General features: G+C 39.1%; 3 protein-coding genes across 9 annotated transcripts in view; 2 read left to right on the forward strand and 1 right to left on the reverse strand.

The window, feature by feature from the left end:
- LOC307040575 (uncharacterized protein) overlaps nt 1-12,179 on the reverse strand; it is a 33,133-nt gene extending 20,954 nt beyond the window's left edge. The window contains exons 1-5 of one of the 6 annotated variants that reach the window (XM_079683547.1): nt 12,117-12,179; nt 4,779-4,832; nt 3,906-3,979; nt 3,301-3,534; nt 2,771-2,832 (exon numbers count right to left, since the gene is read on the reverse strand). In XM_079683547.1, the coding sequence (XP_079539673.1) occupies nt 2,771-2,832; nt 3,301-3,534; nt 3,906-3,979; nt 4,779 (371 nt within the window). In that variant the 5' untranslated portion in view covers nt 4,780-4,832; nt 12,117-12,179. Of the gene's footprint in view, nt 1-415; nt 488-2,770; nt 2,833-3,300; nt 3,535-3,905; nt 3,980-4,778; nt 4,833-5,441; nt 5,644-12,116 lie in introns of those variants that run through there. The other 5 variants (XM_079683549.1, XM_079683545.1, XM_079683548.1 and 2 more) reach the window with 5 other exon arrangements.
- Nucleotides 6,136-11,100, forward strand: LOC307040578 (YY1-associated factor 2-like). 2 transcript variants are annotated; one of them, XM_079683554.1, is made up of 4 exons: nt 6,136-6,291; nt 6,577-6,702; nt 9,740-9,892; nt 10,015-11,100. In XM_079683554.1, the coding sequence occupies exons 1-4, from the start codon at nt 6,266-6,268 to the stop codon at nt 10,253-10,255; spliced, it is 546 nt and encodes a 181-aa protein (XP_079539680.1). In that variant the 5' UTR covers nt 6,136-6,265; the 3' UTR covers nt 10,256-11,100. The 2 variants fall into 2 exon arrangements, with proteins under 2 accessions (XP_079539680.1, XP_079539679.1); XM_079683553.1 differs by lacking the exon at nt 6,136-6,291 and adding an exon at nt 6,316-6,468.
- gxylt1a (glucoside xylosyltransferase 1a) lies at nt 12,012-19,765 on the forward strand. Its single transcript, XM_079683544.1, has 8 exons — nt 12,012-12,403; nt 12,952-13,044; nt 13,611-13,794; nt 14,081-14,212; nt 14,298-14,549; nt 14,833-14,956; nt 15,405-15,577; nt 18,680-19,765. Exons 1-8 carry the CDS (start codon nt 12,189-12,191, stop codon nt 18,839-18,841), a joined length of 1,335 nt encoding a protein of 444 aa, XP_079539670.1. The 5' UTR covers nt 12,012-12,188; the 3' UTR covers nt 18,842-19,765.
- The last annotated feature ends 3,467 nt before the right edge of the window (nt 19,766-23,232 follow it).

The raw sequence follows: 23,232 nt of genomic DNA on the forward strand, positions 1-23,232 counted from the left end.
AATTATTGACCAAAAATAATCGTGATTATGATTTTTGCCATAATCGAGCAGCCCGTGTGTGTGTGTGTGTGTGTGTGTGTGTGTGTGTGTGTGTGTGTGTGTGTGTGTGTGTGTGTGTGTGTGTGTGTGTGTGTGAGAATGACAAGAGCTATATTCAGAGCTCTTCTGCCTTGGCTGCAATCTTTCATCGTTGTCCCCCGATGTTGTTGCGGGAGCTGCTGCACTAGATAACTCTGCAATAGCTAACTACATTAGCTAAACAAACGCTAATTTTATTTGCAAAAGATGCGGCGGGCTTCAAACACGTTCCCCCCCACTGGTTTCAACCAAGCACTAAATTCGAGGTTTTCCAACCAAATATGGTTAAACATACACTTCCCCATATTTATGTGTAAGTAGATTCGAAGATACATACATTTCTGACTGCCGCTAGCTTGGTTACTAGCTGGGTGTTCTCCGATAACAAGCCGGGGGAAACAAAGTTAGTGATTACTGGTTCCATGTTGATTTATTTCAATACAAATTGTTGTGGGGAACTGAAAGGCTATTACCGTACTGGTTACTTTGCAGCCCGGCCACGTGATCGCAACACAGAAGAACCTTTCAAATCTGATCATTTTTAAGACCTTCCAAATCGTATTTAAGACCTTTTTAAGGCCTTAAATTCAGATGATCAAATGTAAGACTTTTTAAGATCCCGCGGGAACCCTGTACATAATTACTGTATTTTAAAGAAATTGTTTCCTTCAGTGAATGGGTAATGGAAACAGAGTAAATAAAAAACAAAACTGCAAAGACTTCAATTCAGTCCCAGTGGGATACTGATTGATTTGTGAAATTGTGGCAATCTTCCTCTTTGGCACTCGCAAGAGTTGGCACACTTTTGGACCATTTTGGTTTTCTTTCATTCCTATGTGTCTTCAATTGGAGGCTGAGTCATTATTAAGCCTGAAAATGGAACTGAAATCACAATTCACTGTCATCTAACTATGATGTGTGATAATCCAACACATCTACTGAAAACAATCGTCGCTAATTTCGACTTGTTTTCCTTATTTCCAGGCTTGTAGCTTGTGCCCGAGCACGACCTTAAAGTCCAGAGGTATAAATGACCCAAAGGCACCTGGTTTTCATGACCTCTGCCTGAACTCAAGCCACATCTTAAACAAAGAGCAGGTCTAACCAGGCTTCAAACTTTTACGACTCGTGGTCTGTTTGGCAAATGGCAGGCTGAGTCCTGGCTACTTCAAACACTGACTTGCCATCTATGCAGTTCAAAACTAACATCAAAAGGTTACAGATAGAGAGAAAAAAGTGATTAACTTAATTTTGAAAAAAACAACAGTTCTCTAGAGAGTAAATCAAGCATTTATCAGACATTCTTCCCCCGGATATTACACGTATATTGAAGCCGAGATGGCAGTCAATACACTAAGGAATGAGCCGAAATAAGCAATAACTTGGTAGGGCATCCAGCGAGGCTACAACGAGATAAAACAAACAAATAATTACATCTGATAATAATATGGTACTGTTTCCTTATAATATACACAAAGAAAACCAGTTGGCTAGTTTTAATTTTTTTTTTAACTGGAATTAAAAAGGACAGGAAAAAGAAGGCAATGATTAATTTGGCATTTGCAAAAACTTTATTATGCTCTTGTACTTCTTCTCTTTATTCCACACCCCTAGTTGTATAGTGGCACCGTAAGGGGCTACTTGTAGCTACAGAGTCTACGCAGGTGGCCACAAAAACGACACCACCGCTCCCCATGACAGTGACCCTTGCTTTGGATAAATAAATAAATGAGGATCCTACAGACAGACTCCCTGTCTTACTGTCTGAGAAATAGTGTTTTCTGACGCAGCTGCAGGAGAAGCTATAGCATAATCTTTTGCAAAACTAAAACACTGCTGGTATACCGTTTTTTTTTTTTAAATGATGGAGCATTATTACATGTGTGCTGTTAAAGGAGGTTAAAGGTTTGTGCCAGTGTGTCGAGTCTGTCTTAAAACAATAGTCAGGTACCCATACGTACAGTAAAACAGTCATCAAAATAAAAATAGATTTTAGGGTAAATTGGAACTTGAACATATCTAATTTAAATGAGCCGTACGATGCTCAGAATATCTAAGATGTGTGTGTGTGGTGTTTGACTGAAGAGGGAGTGGTCCAGCTGTTTTTTCTCTCGGGTGGGGTTGTTTGGTGGAGTGAGTAGACACTAGTGCTCTTTGTCCCCTCTCTAGCCTGGTGTGACTCCTGGAGAGGGGAGCTTCGTAAAGTGTTGGTATGTTAAAGTGGCCGAGGCGAGAAGAGTGTCTGTTGATGGAAGTGCTTGGCTTGGATACTCTGTGAAAGCTCTTCAACTTATCTCAACAGCAGTGTGGTCACAGATAATTAAAAGTCTTTCCTTAATATATTTCCAAAAGCTATCATTTTATGCCAACGTATTTTCCAAAGCAATATTTTGTTATAATACATGTGATATTCTTAAGTATTTGGTTGAATGTTAAAGTAATCATTTTTAAAGTGAAATGTACTTTCATAAGCTTGGTTGACCCAGTTTTTTCCTAATATAACATGCGACTCACACACCTTGTTGTGTATCAAGCTAATATACTCACCTTTCAAAAGACGGAACCATGCTTCCACCTTGTGGACAGTTTGGTGCATTACATTAAGAATGAAATGAAGACATTGACCATCTGACTAAACAGCATGTGACAAACTAAAAAGAAAATATTAAAATAATTGTAAGATGTTATTTACCTTGAGGCTAACTGATGCCTTAAATCATCTCTGTCATAGGGCTGTTGGGAATAATGGCCCTCCTAAAAAAACAAATATCACATTTAAAACAAACTTAAAGGGTCCCTATGAAAGCATTTGTGGAAGCAGGTCACTATCGTGTTTATCTTGAAAATGTGAAGGAGGATGTATATCCATGTTAGCATACAAGTTACTTAGTAAACCTTCATGTTAAGTGGTATCTGACGATTACACTGATCAGCAATAAGCATAAATACATTATTAGGCAATAGGCACTAATGCCAAAATAGAGTATATGCTACATAGCGCCATCAAAGCAGTGAAAAAGATGTTTGCTCATTAACATAGATGTTAAAAACACTTAAAATATATTTTTTTAATCCACTTTAAAAAGGTTATAAGACGTGTAAAAGAAAAAGGACATTTGGTTTTTGTGAGTAATATTGAATATCAAAATAACTTTGTTAAAACCTGAAACAAAAAACAGATGTAATTCTTTAAACCTTTAAACCATACCAACTTTTACTTACATTTCTTGGAGGTGAGGCATTTCTGCGATAATGGTTGTTGTTTGAATTATTATCAAAATATCGACGATCATTCGGTGGGTAACCGTCATGGCCTTGAAATTCTCTTGAGTCCTGGTAATTCCGAGGACCATCATTCCACATTGAAAAATTTGAACTTTTAGAACCATAGTTCACATTTGTCCGAGGCATGGAGTTCCCCTTTTCCACAATATTGACAACTCGATGGACTGTCACCTGAAATAAAACAATAGTTTATATTACATCAAATATATCCGCTCTTTAAGCATGCTTGCAAGTACCTATGTTTCAAACCAGAAATGAACCTATTCCTAAGATGCCAATTAATGTTGCATTGTGCAAAATTTGATTAAAAAGAGCAGAAAAACAGCATTTAAAGATCAGGATGCAACAACAATATCCCCCAAATATAGAGGGACCAACAAAAGAAGAAAGGTAAATTAATACTGAATACTACCATAAATAAATGTCATGGTCATAAAAAGCTAAACACATGTTTGCGATTCAAATACAGTAAACTAATCAGTTCTATGCGCTTATTAGTTCAATTAATACATTTGGATACAGAAAACAACATCTCCCCTTACCTCTCTCGAATCCGATCCTAAAATGCACTCTTCATATTTCTCTCTAAGTGGATTTCGGCCATTGCGAAATGCCACTGCAAAGGAAAAAAAAGTGTTTGTCCATCGGTCAGATCATTAGTTCAAACTTCAGCTATTATGTAAATGTTATGTTATTTAATAAATATGCAGTGAAAAATGTGGCTTTGTCATCACAAAATCCTGTTTTTTTTCCTTAGGCTTGGCATAGATAGTTATTCATATTTAGAATGCATTGTCAGGAAGTATTTTTTAACCAAGGTGAGGACTCATATCATCAGCTTGAGTCTGCATAAGACACAGAGTGGTCCAGTTTTCTGATGCTCATCTCATGTTCATTTCACTAAATGGTTTCCACACTAAAAGTCCATATTGTAAACAGGTTTCCTGAGATTCTGACTGGCTGTAATTACTGGGGAAATGATCTTACATCAAACCAGAAGAAAAAAAGGTGAAGAAGCAGGGGTCTGCAGACATAGATGATAATTAATTGATCGTCCCAAGCATTGTCATCTTAAAACACTGGAAAGTGTGCAAAGTGAAAAGCCTAACACTGGTAGGCTTATATTAACTTGCTCAGGTATGTATACTTGACATTTCCACATGTTGAGAAAAGTGGTACAGCCCAGTTTTAGGTGGCAGTCTCTCTAAAAGACCATTTATTACATTGATATTCTATTTTGTTTGTATTTACCAGCACTATGTTATCTGTTTATTGTGTTGCACTGTTGGAGCAGCCTGTGACCTAACATTTTCATTGACATATCTACACTGTGGCTATGTACGAATGAAAATAAAAGCCTTGAATCTTGCTATGCTTGTAACACATGCAAAGTGCTGTTTTGTTTTTGTACTTACTGATTTGGTCTGCTGTCTGGTATTTACAATATGTCACAGTAGAGAATGATGGACCTTCAAGAAGGGAAAGGGTAGAGTATTGTTAAGCTGGTATATTTGTTTTGAACATTTACCCAAACAGAAAAAACACACCCACCCACCCACCCACCCCCACACACACACCCACCCCCCCACCCCCCCACAACCACCCACCCACAACCACCCACCCCCACCCCCCCCCACACACACACACACACACACACACACACACACTAATATCAAACCCACTTCCACTTCTCCAACACAACGATAATTCTACCAAAGCCTTCTGACATTCACTTTGCATCAAGTAACACCCCTCTTTCAAATAGTTGATGTATTACAGTGTATGTATACTGAAATGGCATCTGCTGGGGACAATGTTACAACAATTCACCACTACACACTATCTTTTAAAGTAAACATAAAATAAGTGTGATCCAAACATCGAAAGTCCGATAGGGGAAGAGGACATCATTAGACACCGCATAATAGAGCAATTGCAGCGAGTGATTGAGATGGTTTAACTAACTGAAATGTATGTCCTGTATCACGAAGCTCCACAGAATTAAAGTAGCACTGTTCGAGCACACATGTAGCTGATAGCATCACAACACAAGAGGAAATCGCTAAAAGATCACCCACCTGTTAATGATCGTAATACTCCTGGTCACCAAAGTGCGTTTTACATAATTATCCTATTGCTAAAAAAAAAATGAATCTTAATAAGTTACCCGACAATCGAATTGTTTTCTTCTTCGATTTGCAAAGGAGAACCCAAACAAACCCCTAGCATGGACGCTCTTCTTTGCTGAATGACCACTTCCGGAAAACAGTGCGCTGCCGCCTTCTGGTGGCGACCGGTGGTAATGTGTCTAACTATGCCTGCTAAGTGAATAAAGTAAAATCAAAAGTACAAAATGTTCCTTAAAAATGTAGAGTATAAAGGCAAAAGTTTAAAGTAAATACAATCTACTACCCTTCATGCAAGCACAATTATTATGCATTACCTTTTCACCACGTTCTTACATTGTGTTTACCTAGTAGTTTGGTGCACATAACACGCATAAAAATCTATTACAACAAAATGTAGGACTTTGTTTTAAAAATAAAAAACATATTAAGTCAACTTCTCAAACATAAAAAGTCAACAGATCTCTTTTAATATGCCATTTTATTGAATATAAAAGTAATACATAGTATTATTTTACTTCCCCATTCCTCAATGGAACATGTCTACGTCCGCACGCTCTCATTTTACCATGAACAATTTGACAAAGCGCCCTTCATCAATGTTGTGTCACATTTATTACAGCGTCTGTTGTGATTACATTAACTGTGATTGGGTGAACCGGCGTCACGTGACTGTCCTCGACAGGAGTTTCTACGACATCTGAGTAGCAGCTAAATGCGTTTTTTCACCTGTAACATTGACGTGTTTTAACTCCCGTGAGTCGAAGTTACGTAAGATGGGAGACAAGAAGAGCCCCACAAGGTAAAACTGCTGCTAGTGTCTTTAGATGAAGACTTTATCGGGCCGTTTGAGGGCAGAAAGCTCGGTCAATGGATGAAGCTGCTTTACTGAAGTGCTCATGGCGGATGGCTGCTGGTTTGGTATGGGGGAAAACTGCCTGTGTGAACTGAAAGCTCCCCTTTTCTCTGTGACTGACTTGTGAGCAGAAAATAACTTTAGAGTCGTGTATTTCTTGTTTCGGTAATCTTTGTCTTTCTTTGAAAATGTGACGTTATCACAGTGTTTTTGTTTTGTTTTTGTTTGAAGGCCAAAGCGGCAACCTAAGCCCTCCGCAGATGACAATTACTGGGACTGTAGCGTCTGCACGTTCAAGAACACCGCTGAGGAGTTCAAGTGCATGATTTGTGATGTGCGGAAGGGGACGTCCACTCGGTAAGAATAACTCTGGCAGTCTGGCTGTGTATTTTTGCAACAATCAGAGCAATGCAAAACTACTTTAATGCATGATTTAAAATAAATAAATAATACACTCAGTTATACTATCAGCTATCTAACATCCATGCATAAATGTTATCTGTATAAAGGGTTTAATGCTCAGTGTTTGTTGAAAAGGGAGATAGATAGAGGTTGATTGAACTTTATGGAAACAATTGTATGTAGTTTTGGGTTATGGCCTTATGTCTTTAGCATTTTGTGGGGGATGTTTTAGCAATTTTTACAACTTTTATTGAAAACCAAAATAAACAAAGAATGCAGAGTTTCCACAATATAGTTATATTCCTGTTAGTGGCAAGACATCTATTTAAACTTTTAAAATGTAGAACTTTGTGTGGGTGAAAATGCAGAAAATACAGCTCAACACAACCAAAGATATAGATTTTGGATGTCTTGTCAAAATTGACAGTTGTTGCAAAGAATTGTACCCAGGACCTCAGTATTTTACCATGATTTGTGTGCTGTTAAATTGTATTGCATTATCCTGAGATGTTATTATTATCTTGTCCACACTATGTGGACTATGTCATTCGGGGTAGGGTAGACTACTTAAAAATACCTTTCAGTGTAACGCATTGCAATCGACAGCATCACAATCCCCAGCCTCCAAAATGACAATCAACACCTCTTTAAAAACACAACCAAACTTATAAACATTAATAAAAGTATGGTTTATTTTAGGCATGTTGTAGACTAAATTAGTCTAAGCTAGACGATCCAATGAACAGGCAGCATATTGAAACATTTACATATCCCTACATCACACATAAAATGTAAAGCCGATGGTCACACTCGCAGGAACACTTAGACACAATTGTAAAGGTGGTAAAATGAAGAGGAAATGTATCTCATGCCTTTAAACACTTACATTTTCATAATGTTCTTAAAACAGTTGTACGGTGCCATTTTGCTGTTATTATTTATATTGCTCATACTGACCATGAAGAGATTCCGTCCTCTTACTTAAATACATGGGGGGCAATATCCACAGTCCTAGTTCTGTGCCGAAATGTATTCCAAGGTAATATTCTTTCAGCAGTATGAGTTAATCAAATCCAGGGGGTATCTTCAAGGTTATTGTCCTTTTTAGTGTGAAAATCCCTCTTAATATTACAATTACCTCAGCTACAGCTCTGTTTCTCCAAACACTGTTAGAAGTAACAGAAAGCAGGTGTTTTCTACTTTTAATTTGAAAGATACACACTTGATTTGACAAATGTAGATGTAAATGGTAAGGTAGCTGAGTCCACATATTAACTTCATGTGAAATTGTGTATGCATTTTAACCCAAAATGAGTGCTGTGAATGTTGTCCCCCATCAATTACATCCAAATAGCATTAGCAAGGAATCTTTTCACTTTTGACTTGAAAGAATGATAACAGAAAGCAAAATATTCTTTAAAGTGTATACAGTGGGGCAAAAAAGTATTTAGTCAGCCACCAATTTTGCAAGTTCTCCCACTTAAAAAGATGAGAGAGGCCTGTAATTTTCATCCTAGGTACACTTCAACTATGAGAGACAGAATGGGGGGAAAGAATCCAGGAAATCACATTGTAGGATTTGTAATGAATGAATTGGTAAATTCCTCTGTAAAATAAGTATTTGGTCACCTACAAACAAACAAGATTTCTGGCTCTCACAGACCTGTAACTTCTTCTTTAAGAGCCTCCTCTGTCCTCCACTTGTTAACTGTATTAATGGCACCTGTTTGAACTCGTTATCAGTATAAAAGACACCTGTCCACAACCTCAAACAGTCACACTCCAAACTCCACTATGGCCAAGACCAAAGAGCTGTCAAAGGACACCAGAAACAACATTGTAGACCTGCACCAGGCTGGGAAGACTGAATCTGCAATAGGTAAGCAGCTTGGTGTGAAGAAATCAACTGTGGGAGCAATTATTAGAAAATGGAAGACATACAAGACCACTGATAATCTCCCTCGATCTGGGGCTCAACGCAAGATCTCCCCCCGTGGGGTCAAAATGATCCCAAGAACGGTGAGCAAAAATCCCAGAACCACACGGGGGGACCTAGTCAATGACCTGCAGAGAGCTGGGACCAAATTAACAAAGGCTACCATCAGTAACACACTACGCCGCCACGGACTCAAATCCTGCAGTGCCAGACGTGTCCCCCTGCTTAAGCCGGTACATGTCCAGGCCCGTCTGAAGTTTGCTAGAGAGCATTTAGATGATCCAGAAGAGGATTGGGAGAATGTCATATGGTCAGATGAAACCAAAATAGAACTTTTTGGTAAAAACTCAACTAGACGTGTTTGGAGGAGAAAGAATGCTGAGTTGCATCCAAAGAACACCATACCTACTGTGAAACATGGGGGGGGAAACATCATGCTTTGGGGCTGTTTTTCTGCAAAGGGACCAGGATGACTGATCCGTGTAAAGGAAAGAATGAATGGGGCCATGTATCGTGAGATTTTGAGTGACAACCTCCTTCCATCAGCAAGGGCATTGAAGATGAAACGTGGCTGGGTCTTTCAGCATGACAATGATCCCAAACACACCGCCCGGGCAACGAAGGAGTGGCTTCGAAAGAGGCATTTCAAGGTCCTGGAGTGGCTTAGCCAGTCTCCAGATCTCAACCCCATAGAAAATCTTTGGAGGGAGTTGAAAGTCCGTGTTGCCCAGCGACAGCCCCAAAACATCACTGCTCCAGAGGAGGTCTGTATGGAGGAATGGGCCAAAATACCAGCAACAGTGTGTGGAAACCTTGTGAAGACTTACAGAAAACGTTTGACCTCTGTCATTGCCAACAAAGTGTATATAACAAAGTATTGAGATGAACTTTTGTTATTGACCAAATACTTATTTTGCCCCACTGTATATGGGTACCTCGTACCTGATTACTGTTCAGACTTTAAAACCATTGTTAACAGTACACTATATATATATTTTAAGTTAAAACATATATGAATGTAACCATATTGCCAATATATATTTGTTTCTCTTTCAGAAAACCACGGCCGGTTTCTCAGCTGGTCACACAGCAAGCAAATCAGCAGTTTGCATCACCCACACTCCCCAAAAAGGAGAAAAAAGAAAAATCAGAGAAAGCCAAGAGTGATAAAGACCCAACACTGAAAAAGAAAAGCCATAAAAAAACGAGGTAATTTATTTTTAAAGGAAATAGTCAAATGGCTCATCTTAATCAGTGGTCTTTGCAACTGAGATATTTGTAATCCTCCAAAAACGTTTAAAAATAGTTTTTTGTATCTTTTTCCACACCAGGCCCCGGTTAAAAAACATTGACAGGAGCAGCGCCCAGCATCTAGAAGTCACAGTTGGAGACTTGACTGTAATAATCACAGACTTTAAGGAGAAAGCCAAACCCACGCCAACTTCAACAGGTGCTGCCTTAGCAGACCAACACAGTCAAAGTGGCTCCAGCTCTGATAACACTGAACGGGGGGTGTCCCGATGCTCTTCGCCCCACAGGGAAGCCTCACCGGTTAACGGAGAGACTCACTAACCTTCACACACCCCATTCTTCTGCACTCTCAACAGCCTCGAGCAGAGATTACAATTCAACATGCACGTTTTTTCGTTAAATACTTTAAATGCAAATATGATAGCATTCACTTCTGACGCTGTATTTTTCACTGCCATTCCACGATGATAAAGAATTCAGGAGGTGGGACGTGTGCTGTATGCTCAACTCAAAGAACTGTTGCAGCATGATGAACGGAGAAAAGGAACGGTAGCATTAAATCCTGGATGTCATTTGAACTGTGCCACGTGTTATGGTTACTCAAGTTTAATAACCTCAGTGTTACTTCAGCATCACACTGAGCTGGTTGTTGCTGCACAGAATAAATTATGCATTGTGAAAGAAAATATAAAATGTAATCTCAGAATTGTAGTTTATTTTTGAATTTTGTTATCGTAATTTGCACTTAATGGCATCCAATGTTCATGATAACATTTGTTAGCATTAATTCCTCTGTTTAATTTTCAGTAAATCATTACACTGTTGGTTACTGGCCTGATCCAGCTCCAGTTTATGCCATTGGATGCAATACTTTTTTTACTGTCTAACATTTGAGTTCAAATATTGAATAAGTATGCTTCTCGTTCACTTGGTAGAGTTAAGCATGATGTAATCTATAGCAGTGGTTCCCAACCTGGGGGGGCGCGCCTTAAAACATAGTCATTGTCCATGCCGGTTTCAGTTGGATTATTTGTCACAGTTGCTCCGATCAGATCGGTCTCCTCAGGAGTCATTTGGGGGGGTTCTTGGGAAAAAAGGTTGGGAACCACTGATCTATAGAATGGTTTATATTGTAAAATACTGTTAAATAAAATAAGTTCTAGATACTTGTATGTTTTTATTTCAAGATGTTCTCCCTGCTACAATTGTTTTGTTTTTTTAAATCTTTTGTAAAACATTTGGATTTCTTTAAATGTTGCTTTACTGAAACTGAACTATTGACCTCAATAATTTGCTTTAGTGTCTCCATAATTAATGGATGGAAGTATTACATTTGTTAACCTTTTTCACAGATTTACCGATATGTTCCATAAAGGCGAGAAATGAAAAATCAATGGACTTGGTATTTAACTTGTGTAGGCAGTTTAGGTCAATTAATGAGTTGCACACACTTCACCATACTGTTTGTGTGAGTTATAATTATCTTTCATCATGTTCTTCAAACTGTGTCTTGAGAGGAAGGCCCTTGACAGAAATTATGAAAAGCAACTCATTTTATTTCTCACATAATGTATATAAATAAAACCCTAAGATATTTGAGTATTTATACCAGATACTCTATACTTTACATTAGGCTTTCAGGTTAAATGTGAACATTTATTTGACAGCCAGGCATTTTCCATATTATTTTCCTTGTGACAAAATATGTGATCACTAATAAAACATGCATTGTTATAGGTTAAACAACCTAACTGCTCCAACATTCAACTGATGTCAAAAAATCAGTAGTTCAGTACTCCAATGATACTTTTACTTTTGAAGACTTAATGATACAACTGTTCTTTCATCCATAGACTGTATAACTCAGCAATAGTCAAAACTGTCAGTCGAATTAAAACGTGCATGTCAAGCTCGCTAATATAATGGTCACCGAACAGAACGTTTGACAGGATCTTAATTAACATTGTATATGCACCGAGCTCTAAGCATGGATGTACTAATTCCTAGTTACATGGCTGTCTACTGTACACCTGCTGTTCGCACACTGTAACGTAACTGACAGATGACTGATCAAACGCCAAACACGTGTACCATATGTGGGTGGGGCGGAAAACTGTAAACACCGACCGTGCTCTTCGGTTTAGCTTATAGCTTCTGAATTGATTTATGATTGATTAGTTACCTGGTAGCACCTCAGATTGTAGCTAAAAATCCACAAAAATGTTCCGTTAGAGCATGCAAATTGAAACGCAAAATGCGATGCTATCTTCAGGCATTTCTCCTGTGCATGGTCTTCATTTTCTTTTCACTGGTGTATGTGTTCAACCAGCTAGCCTCCACCTTGGAGGACAGAGATGGCTGGGGCCTAAAAGAGCAGGGGATACCTGGCGGGCGCAGTCATGACGACGGCCACCTTCTCAGGAAAAGGCCAGGACTAGCAGGCCGAGACCATGAAGAAGGGCTGGACAGGTAGCTTAGCTAGCTAATCATTTAGCATTAATGAAGTGCATTAGTGAGCGCATAATAGAGATATTAGTTAGCTTTAGCTACATTTGCACTTGGAATAAAGTTAGCGTGACTATAACCGAAATCATATGGTTACAATTACAAAGTTGAAAAGACTTCTAAATCTAACGTTAAGTCGTAAAAACTGGTTAGCAATTTAGCCTTAGCTGGATACATTGGAAATATAGCACGCGTAACTCATCATGCTATTTTATAACTACGGTTTATAGCAGCGGTATGCGTTGACAATGTCTGTCTTGTATCTGAAATCTACCACCAGTTAGCTAGTTAGATAAGTGATTATCCTCTAACATTACTTGCAATTGCTAGCTAATTGATTGTATCCATCATTAGCTTTTTGCTGGATTTAATAGAACGGCTACCTGTTAAACAATTAACCGTAGGTAGGAGGTAGATCTAATCCTATTATATACTGTCTATGATCTCATCCCAAAGTATGTTTGATTACTGTATCATTAAGGAAACAAAATATCATGTTTTCATTCTGTCAGGTGTAAATCATTGTCAGTTTCTTACTGGAATCCATATTGGAGACTGCCTGCTGATGTGTGTGGAGTGAACTGCTTATTGGAATCATCTCTTAGGTATGACTGGTTTTGAGCACCTCTTTAAAAAGCTTCCATTAGATTCTTTATAATTCGTAGACTTTAACTAACAACGTTCCCCTCCTTCCTAGGTACACATTTCAGAGTAAACACTGGGCCTATTGCTGCAATCAAAACTAGTAATGAGCTATAAGTCATAAATACAAGGAGTTGAGAGATCCAACATGCTGACAACCGAGTCCCTGACTACAATTGTCCATCATAGTTATGTATGAGGCCTTGCCATTTTATGACATATTGAAAGAGATATGATTGAATATTGGCAGAGTGTTCTTTGAAATGTGTGCTAGTAGTAGTATTTAGTAATTACTCGTTTACAAGGAGTGCTTGATGGCAACTAAAAGCACTGGCGATAGTCCTCATGTGAAGCCCTTCATTAAACAAAGTGACATTTCCAATCCTACAGGGCTGAACAACAGTCAGCTGAGCCTGGTGATATCTACATTAGTTGTTCTCTCTCCTGCACCTGTCAGTGTAACCATGCTGTTGTATGTACAAGTTCGGGTTGAGGATGACTGTTTTTCTTTGTGTGTCTTGGTTTTTAGAGAGAGGTCCAGCTCTCCAGGAAAGCATCATGGTGATGAGAGAAGTCACGTGGCTGTGGTGGCCTGTGGCACCAGGTTAGAGGAGACTCTCACCATGTTGAAGTCTGCTGTTCTCTTAAGCAAAAAGCCACTGCACTTTTACATCTTTGCTGAGGATGATCTACATGAGCCCTTCAAAAATGCTGTGAGTATCTTTTCCAAAAACAACACCAGAACTTTCATGTACTTTTGTATTAATTTTCAGGTTTTACAAAGTAATAGCAATAGCCCAGATATATCTAAATCTGTCTCAACAATGTCTTAAGCCTTTGTCTTCTGGTGTAAAGAGAAGCACACTAAAGCATTATTGCAACCATTACTTTCTGGCATAAAAGCAAAACCCTTTTTATCAAGATAACTAGTTAAGTACATGTTTTAAATGGGAATATTTGTGGATTACAATCTTTCTTTGTGCATATCTTTTCTTAAAGCTGGACTCCTGGCCCAGGACAGCTCAGACTAAGTTTAACTTCACCATCTACCCTATCACTTTTCCTGAGGAGAATGCAAAGGAGTGGAAGAAGCTCTTCAAACCTTGTGCCTCTCAGAGACTCTTCCTGCCTGTACATCTAAGCTAATCCTTCATGCTTATAACTATTACCCATTTGCTAAATGTTTTCACAAATGTTTTGGTGGTCTGTTTTCCAGCTGATCCTAAAGGAGGTGGATTCTTTGCTCTATGTGGACACGGATATCATTTTTTTGCAGCCAGTAGAGGATATCTGGGCTCTTCTTTCTCAGTTCGATTCCAGTCACTTAGCTGCCATGGCTCCAGAGCACGAGGAGCCACGCATCGGATGGTACAACCGTTTTGCCCGACACCCTTACTATGGCAAGACAGGCATCAACTCAGGAGTCATGCTCATGAACATGACGCGCCTCAGGGAGAAATCTTTTAAGGTAGGTGTAGATTTTTGGCTATTGTCAGCTTTTGCCATGTGCTGTTGCCAATGTATTGTACCAGTATTTGGAGTAATATGCTGTTTTTATCCAGTCATATTAAATCAACACTTTTACATACAGTTATCATTCAAGGGCCTGGGGATATTTGAAATGTAGACATTGAAAAATAGAATACTAAAGGGGACTTTAGCTTCAGCTGAACAACCAAGATTGACCAGCAGAGGTCACTCTTGTTGTTCTTTTGTAAACCATCACAATAAGCATGTATTTTTACTTCTAGAATGACATGACAACAGTTCCACTGAAGTGGGAGGAAATTCTGATGCCCCTTCTCCAGAAGTATAAACTCAATATCACTTGGGGTGACCAGGATCTTCTTAACATCATCTTTCACCATAACCCAGGTTTGTGCAATTACATATAAAATATTATTTCTATTCATGAAAGTTATGTTGTTTCAGGAAACAAACAAGTCTTTACTTAAGTGTGTTGTTTTGGATATTTAAAATGAAATATACAAGTATATGTGAGGGTCTGTAATAGGTTCTAATTGGATAAACCCAGTTTAAACAAATCATTCAGGTATCTCTGTGTGGGCCACAGGTTTGACTCCCTGCTGTACTCGTTGTCAGAGCCTCCTTATTTCCAGTGGAAACACCAACAATACTAATAATAATTTTCTTAGTTATGTTCTCTGTATTTTATATGTTTGTTATGTGTAACGTTGCTGCCTTCTTGGCCAGGTCAGCATTGTAAATGAGATTTTATCTCAATGCTTTTTATCTGGTTAAATAAAGAAAAGAAGAATTCACAGTCCTCATCAATAAAATAAAGTTCTCCTACTTTTTACAGAAAGCCTCTATGTGTTCCCCTGCCAATGGAACTACCGTCCAGACCACTGTATCTATGGCAGCAACTGTCAACAGGCTGATCAAGAAGGTGTCTTCATTCTCCATGGTAACAGGGGAGTTTACCATAATGAAAAGCAGCCTGCATTTCGAGCCGTCTATGAGGCCATCCAAAAGGTAGAGACGGCCTCTCTGAGCCCCTACAGTAAATGACAAAACTTGTGGTTTCTTATTTGTTAACAATTTCCACATTTTGCAAAAGATTTGAAAAGTTTGAGTATGTGTTTCCTTCCAACTGTTAATTGGATAACATATTGTAAAGTGAGGTAATGTTAGAAATCAAGGCTTTGTTTGTTCCAGGGGAAGCGATCATTTTTATAGACTTTCTTTCTGGTGCCTCTTTCTTTTTTAGAGGGCAGTTGTGTTGACCAGACTATTTGGAAAACCATTTTCTTGTCATTAAACTATCGATAGGCACTCCAGGCCATTGCTTTGCTCTCATAGATGCTTCCGTCCACCAATGCTTAATCAATAGCCTGTTAAACATTTCCGTCCTCCTTTCTTTTCTCTCCCAAGCCAGACAAATCTGCCCCCCCCCCCCCTTTGGCCATCTGGAATGCTTGCTTTACATGTTGTCAGCTAAAACACTAAAATTCATGAAGTGAAGAAACTTGTCAGCTAGCAAAACTGTGTTGCTCATTGATGGGCTATGGCACACAGAGGTAAGCTATATGAGAATTGGGACCCACAGACAATTCTTATTAGCAGGAGGAATTCTTTAATTTGATTTGTTGACAATTGGAAAAATATAGAATCACCACACTCATCCTTTAATATATTCCTCTTGGGTGTGTGCGTTGGCCGGATTTCACTATGAACAGCTGGTGGGTTCTTGCTTCTTCTTAACGCCTTCTGTATACCGTAAACACTTTTTAGCATCCTCAGGTTTGTATGACACCCTACATTTCTGATGTTTTTAAAAACAAGCCAGAAAAAAGTATGAAATCTCTCAAATCTAGTATGGGTTTCAGCTTTTGGAGCTTAAAAGTCCACGGTTCATTCATCATCAATAAGCTATAGCAAGTCAGCTGAAGAGCTCTCTCACTGCGGGGCGCCTCTTCTTCGATCTGCTCAAGTTGATTTCAGCGCACCGGTCAACATGCAGGCAGTAATCGGGGGAGTAGGGGAAGCTTCATTAGCCGGTCTCCATCCATTACCGCCACAGGCCCAACCTGGCCACTATCAGTGCGGGCAATGTTCTCAGCCATTAAGTAAACGAGCGGGCTTCATTATGGGGCATTCGGCCTTCATGCCTCCATCAGTCTCTCCGACAGCACAAACAAGCATACGGCATCCCAGACGGCACAAACCAGACTGCACCTGATTTCAGGAGGCGGAGGAGTGCTGTGTTTTGCCACAAGTATTCATAATCCACTTCCTGTATTAAGTAGATAAATGTAAGATTCAGGGCTTTGTTGTATCATTATGAGAGAAGAAGGCCTAGCTGAAGAGCGTTTCATCCTCCGTTGTTACATTTTGAAGCTTTTATCAGTGCTTCCTGTTGCTCCAGCTCCTCAGGCCCCCTCCCACTTTGTTCCCACTCAGTCCTTTGAGGACAGCTTCCTAAAGCCTGGACCAGGCAATTCTGGAGGAAACTCTCATTTCCATCTCACCAAGAGCTCCTTAGTCAGCCTCGCTCCCACGGCCGGCTCGCCCAGCCAGCAGAGGAGCGCGCAATAAAGGGCACAGCCATTACGCAGCCAAGCCCACAGAAGAGTTGTAAACATTTTAGTGCTGATGCTAGTTTGAGACATCATGATGGCTGGGTGGACAACGCACCAGCAGCATCCACATAAAAATCGATAGGAGGCTGTTAATGGTGCTTTATTGCCTGCTGCAGTATATGAAAGATATAATAAAGTGTGAAAGCTTGGAGTTACCTAATGCTTGGCCAAACTGGAATCAAATGAGATGCTGTAAAATAGTGATTTTCTTATTTGCTAGAGCAGTAAAAGAAGGGTGTACCTCGATACAAAAAGAAACCCTGCATTCTTATTTACATTCTCTATGTGACAAAAGCCTTAGCTGCTTATATTAACTAGCTGAAGAGATGGAAGTTTTATCTTTGCTCTTCACTTGGGGACAAAAAAAAGCATCGGACAATGAAGCAGATCTGGAATGCTGCAGCTGTAGTAACCACCAGCGATGTTACGCCTTACTGAGCCCATTCTTACAGCGTGTGGCGATAGATATTCATCATCCCATCACACTCTGAATTGACGGTTATGAAACAAATGCAGAATGTCATTGTCTTGAAGTGACAGTGATAAATGTGGCACTTAATTTGTGTGATTTGAACACAGTTCTTATTGTCCCATCATGGCTGTTACAGCATGCAACAGTTGTAAACATAAAAAAATATATTTCTTTTTGTTTGTTTTTTAAAGCATGTTTTGAGTCTTTCTTAAATCATGTGTCGTGAGAGAACACATTACTCCAGTTCGAGCCGCTCTGCACTGGCTTCCTGTTTCTTTTAGGATTGATTTTAAGGTCCTCCTCCTGACATATAAGGTCCTTAATGGGCTAGGTCCAAGTTACATTATGAACTCCCTTGTAAGCTACAAGCCATCAAGAACACTGCGATCCTCTGCTGCTGGTTTTTTTACAAGTTCCAAAGAATAGTGGTAAAAAGACGTTTGGTGACGCAGCTTTCATGAACTATTCCCCAAAGCTGTGGAACCAAATACCTGTCGGCATCCGGGAAGCCAACTTGGTGGAAGTCTTCAAAAATAATAATATCATTTAGCCTTTTAGGAAGCAAACTCCTGCTCTATGCTGCACTTACTCAATGTATTGCGATGCATTTTAACCTGTGACTTGATTGTGGGTTGAATTTGCACTTTCCTCCTTTTAATGCACAATTTAATTGCTTTACCTTTAATCTAATTGTATTTTATATATATGTCTACTCTATGCAATGTGTTGTTTGTTTTTATGTCTTTTACTGGTATCTGTATTCTGTGTGATATACCTTTTCTGTGACTTGTCTATGTGTAGCACTTTGGACTGTGCTTGTTGTATGAAAGGTTCTATACAAATAAAGATTATTATTATTATTATTATTATTATTATTATTATTATTATGTCAGGAGCAGGAAAAGAGCTGACGTTGAAGACACATAGCAGTGGATGTATAAATCTGTTGTGCAATGGTAAAACATGTATAGTAAGATCTGAAATTAGACATCTAATACCTGCTCATGTTTCTCTTCGTCCCAGTACCCATTTGGTGAGAACATGGAGACCTCACTGCTTCAGCCTCTGGAAGCGTCACTTCTGACCACCACAAACTCGTACTGTGGAAGAGCCAGTCACCTGTTTACAAAGAAGTTAAAACAGAGCATCCTGTCTGTTCAACAAGAAGTCACGCAGAGAAGATGAACAGGACATCACTCCAATACCATTTATACCCTCATCAGTGTCTCTGGAAGTAGAGGCTTGGATGTAAGACAGTCCTGTGGAGACATTGAGCTGCATGACAAACAGACTCAGGTCAACACTGAACCATCATGCATTGCATTTACAAACTGCACATCAAGACTGGAAATGGGTTAGGGTATTCTGTGATACAGGTTATATTTATTTTATTCTTAAATGAAGCCAATGATGATACATATCTGTCCAATTACAAATGCTTTCCTGCCTTGGTGGAAAATGCACTGACACTTTGGAGAAAGAACCAACAATCATTTTGTACAATTGTGTTATATCTTTGGGGAAATTGCAGCCGATACTTTTAGTTAGAGTATTTTATCAGATGTATTTTAATATAAGTTTGCATACAGCCTTTTGTCACTGCAGTATATCATGGATAAGGGTTGTCGTTTTTGAAGGTACTTAATAGTTACACTTGAGTCTTCCTTTTTGTTTTAACAAAACAAATACTTGTTAAGAATACATGTATACATATATATTATATTCAGTATTTATTAGTGTTGGACATCTGTGACAGGAAGCACTTTGGATGTTTAAAACCTTTACATGAGGCTATCATTTAAGATACTCTGGTATGAATGATTGTACAATTATTATTATTATACTGTACATTGTATTAGCAATTAAGTCGTTTTGTTTTACTTTACCTAAGTGAACATATTTTACTATGGCTGGTACAATGACATAGCGAGCAGTTTGTTTTCAATCAAGCCAGCAGGTCACAGACTAGCTAATAATTGCACTATTGATATTAGAAAATTGAGGATTGTATCAACACAAAATAATATGTGAATTTTCACATATTACCGACAAGCATTGATATTCAAGTGTATATATAAAATGAATGGGGAATAAATATTTTATTATAAAGTATTTTCAACGTTGTTTGTGATGCATATGTCAAAAATATTGTAGCATTAAGGTTAAATTGGGAAAAGTTGTACCATTTAAAAATTATGATGGAGCTTTAAATATGGTTTGGAATGTTCTTTTGTTGCTTTAAAGGTCCCATGTCATGCTTTTCCGGTTATTAACCGTCCCCTTGTGTGTTATGTAGCTTTTTATGCATGTAAACGGTCTGCAGAGTCACAAACCCTCAAAGTGCACCCTGTAGCGAGTAAAACTCTAACACAGAAAATACCTGTCTATGCTGCCCCAGAACGCCTCGTTGGACATTTCTCTTTTTCCATTTTTTTCTTCCGGGAACCAAGTGACGTAACGACAACCCAATGGACCAATCCGTGGAGCTCCTCACACACACTCTCTCTCAGCGGCGAAACTGTGACGCGCTTACACTGTAGGTGCGCCGTGTTTGGGGGTGCGGGTGCTAGTGGAGACTCGCAGATGGGGGTGCTGCAGCCCCCTCAGCACCCCCCCCCCCTTCCCGTGGCCATGGTGCTCAGGCTGTTTCGCGATCTCTCGCAGACTCCACGCAGCAACCAGGAGACGACACCAGTAATCCAGCTCACACTGTCCGCTCCTCACAGCAGCGAGCCCCGCAACGTCCCGCCAACACGGCACCCAGTCCCCACGCAGCATTCTCATCTGTTTGTCATCACTGGTGTCATTTTCTGGTTGCTAACAAACGCCATTGTAACACATAATCACTGATGTTCCGCTGTAACAGTGGTGGACACATCAGAACAGAGTGGGCGAGCTGACCAATCGGGGACGGGGGGGGCAGGAGCTCCAACAAGCCGTTTAAGACAGAGAGAATACACATACTATACAGAGATGCTGTATGAGAAACCAATGTGAGTTTGGAAAATTGAACAATGTAAATATATTCTAGAAGACCTCAACAATGGAATTATGACCAGTAGAAATGGCCAGGACATGGGACCTTTAAGAGTAAATATACAGTCATTTGGGCAATACGTCCATATCCAGATTAGAGTATTTCAAAAAAAGGAAAATATTACAAGAATAAAGTATTTGTAATGTGGTAAAGTCATTCTGGTTAAATTAAATGATTTGACAGAGATTCCTTTCGGTCACATTTTCTTATGAAGTATTTTGCACCAGCCATCATAAACACTTTAATATGTAATTGTTTCCCACTCAATGAACAAAGAGATAAAGCATGAGCCATATCATAAAAGGAAGTGGCAAGCTAAAAATAAGAAACGAATGTGTGAGTGTGAGGACTTCAGAAAGTGTTGTTAGATGGTCGAAAAGGAGCTGATTTGTCTGGGTCAGTACCCTCTGGCTCTTCATTTCACAGGCAGATTGACAGACGTGACTGGAATAGGCAATTGATGTGCATGATGAATTTAAAATGGTCTCTTTTCTAAGAAGCTGTTAGATATATCCTGTTTCTTCCTGAGAGATTACAAAGTGTGCAGTGAGCAGGGGGAAAAAACAATTTCAGTACTTTAAGAATTACCACTTCTGAAGATATCTAAAGCTTGATTTTAAATGTGAAGACAGTAGAAACCAGCAGTCATTTATAAAGATTTGCATATATTAAGATTTGCAACAATCACTGTGTGTTGTTTTGTAAGCTAATGAGCAATAGCAAAGTCGTAAGGAAAGTTGGCTCTGATTCTTATTTTTAATGGAGAATCTCTTGTAGTACTACTTCACTTGCTTTTAACAGTGTCTTAAAAGGGTTAGGGAGAGCATGTGTTGGTTTGTTATGTGCATTCAAAAAAGCCATACAGATAAAACACAAGTTCGATTGATTTCCTCATGAGGTCGTTATGCATTTGCAGAGAAATGCTCAACTATATTATTGAATAGCTCAAGCCCAGCCCTTATTAAGATGTATGTTTACAATTCAATATGACGCATATTCCGTTTTTAGGGGGGAAGGCTAATGCTGCTCCTGCCTGGTTTCACTCCCCCTGAGCATAATGGTGATTGAGGTTCTTCCTCTCTCGGTCTAACAGGAACTGCCAATGGATTATTCATGTTATTGCTCGCACCACTTGGCCTCCGTAATGTTTAATAGCAAATTAAAGCCCAGGCATAAATTAAAACAGTCCGAGGCAAATGGCCTAACACAGAGTGAGAATAGTCACAAAGTAAAGATTATGCAATATTAGGCAGTCATCAAAATCCTCTTTAAATTCGGAAAATATGGAGCTTATGTCCAACAATTATCCGCAGTTTTTAAGAGGACAGCATTTTACCGATCGCAGAGTGCACTCACAAACAATGCATTCATAAATCAGAATGTAGTGTCCACTGAGACTGTGTGCAGACCATACACAGTATTCTACCGAAGGTCAATATTAAAAATGAAAACGTTTAAGACACAATAAGATATCACTGTTTAAGTCGATGTAACAAACAGTGGCCAGTGGGTTACAATCCAGCAAGTTTAATTAGGACAATTAATTCAGAATGTTTCTGATGACCTTCTTTGGATAATTGTATTTCTGTGGTATATTTATTTTTGGGATACAATAATGTTTGTGTATGTTCTGGCTTGAGGTAATGCTTTTTCTAATTATGGTTACATACAAGGTTACAGCAAAATTTGAAGTGACTGATAGAGGAATAAAGACAAAACATAAGATAAATGAGCTTCGTTGTTGTACTTTAGCCAAAGCTAGTACATGCCTTTAAACCAAACACATGTGGTAAAAGAGGCCTGTGCTCCAAAGTAGGGTGATGATTTAGTGTGTTTCAGACATTAAGAAGGGCTTCATACTTACAGTACCCTCTCAATATGTTTTGTGGGCTGTCAGGAAGGCGAATAAAAGCACTACTGAGGCTTTCAATATCTGGCATGACACAGGATTTCCTCGTTGAGCGTAGCCTGCCTCTAAAAAACGGCTGATCTTCAATCTGCTCCTTTTTGCATGACAGTACTTCTGAGGGAAGATGAGGCTTCAGTTAGTCAAGACATAAACCTGACAATGTATCTTGTCAGTTTGATACCTCAACAAACCAGAGTGGGAATGAAAGGATATAAGTCTACAGTCTGTTGTTGAATAGACCAGGTAAAACAAATCTGTTTTCCTGTTGTGCATCTATCTCTCTGCTCTATCTTTCCTGCTGCAGAAGGATATCATTTAACTAGTGAACATTTTGATAAATAGTACATTTGCCAGCACTGCTGAGACAGGTATTTGGAGCTTATATGTCAGGGGTTAAAACAATTAATGTAATTTAGCGTTGGGCATTAGCCATGCATGCATCCTTCAATAAGTGAATTTGCCACTGTAAGCAAAACAAGATGAAAAATATGCATATGGGAATGAAGTCTCCAGTTTAATGCCTGTAGTCCAAAAATATAGATAACATCTTGTCACTGTACACCTATTAAAAGATTTGTCCTTATTTCAGCTCAACGTGGAACAAGATTAAGAGTACACAGCTGCGCTTGG

Source organism: Notothenia rossii (assembly GCF_949606895.1).
Source record: "Notothenia rossii genome assembly, chromosome: 5".
NCBI lineage: Eukaryota > Metazoa > Chordata > Actinopteri > Perciformes > Nototheniidae > Notothenia > Notothenia rossii.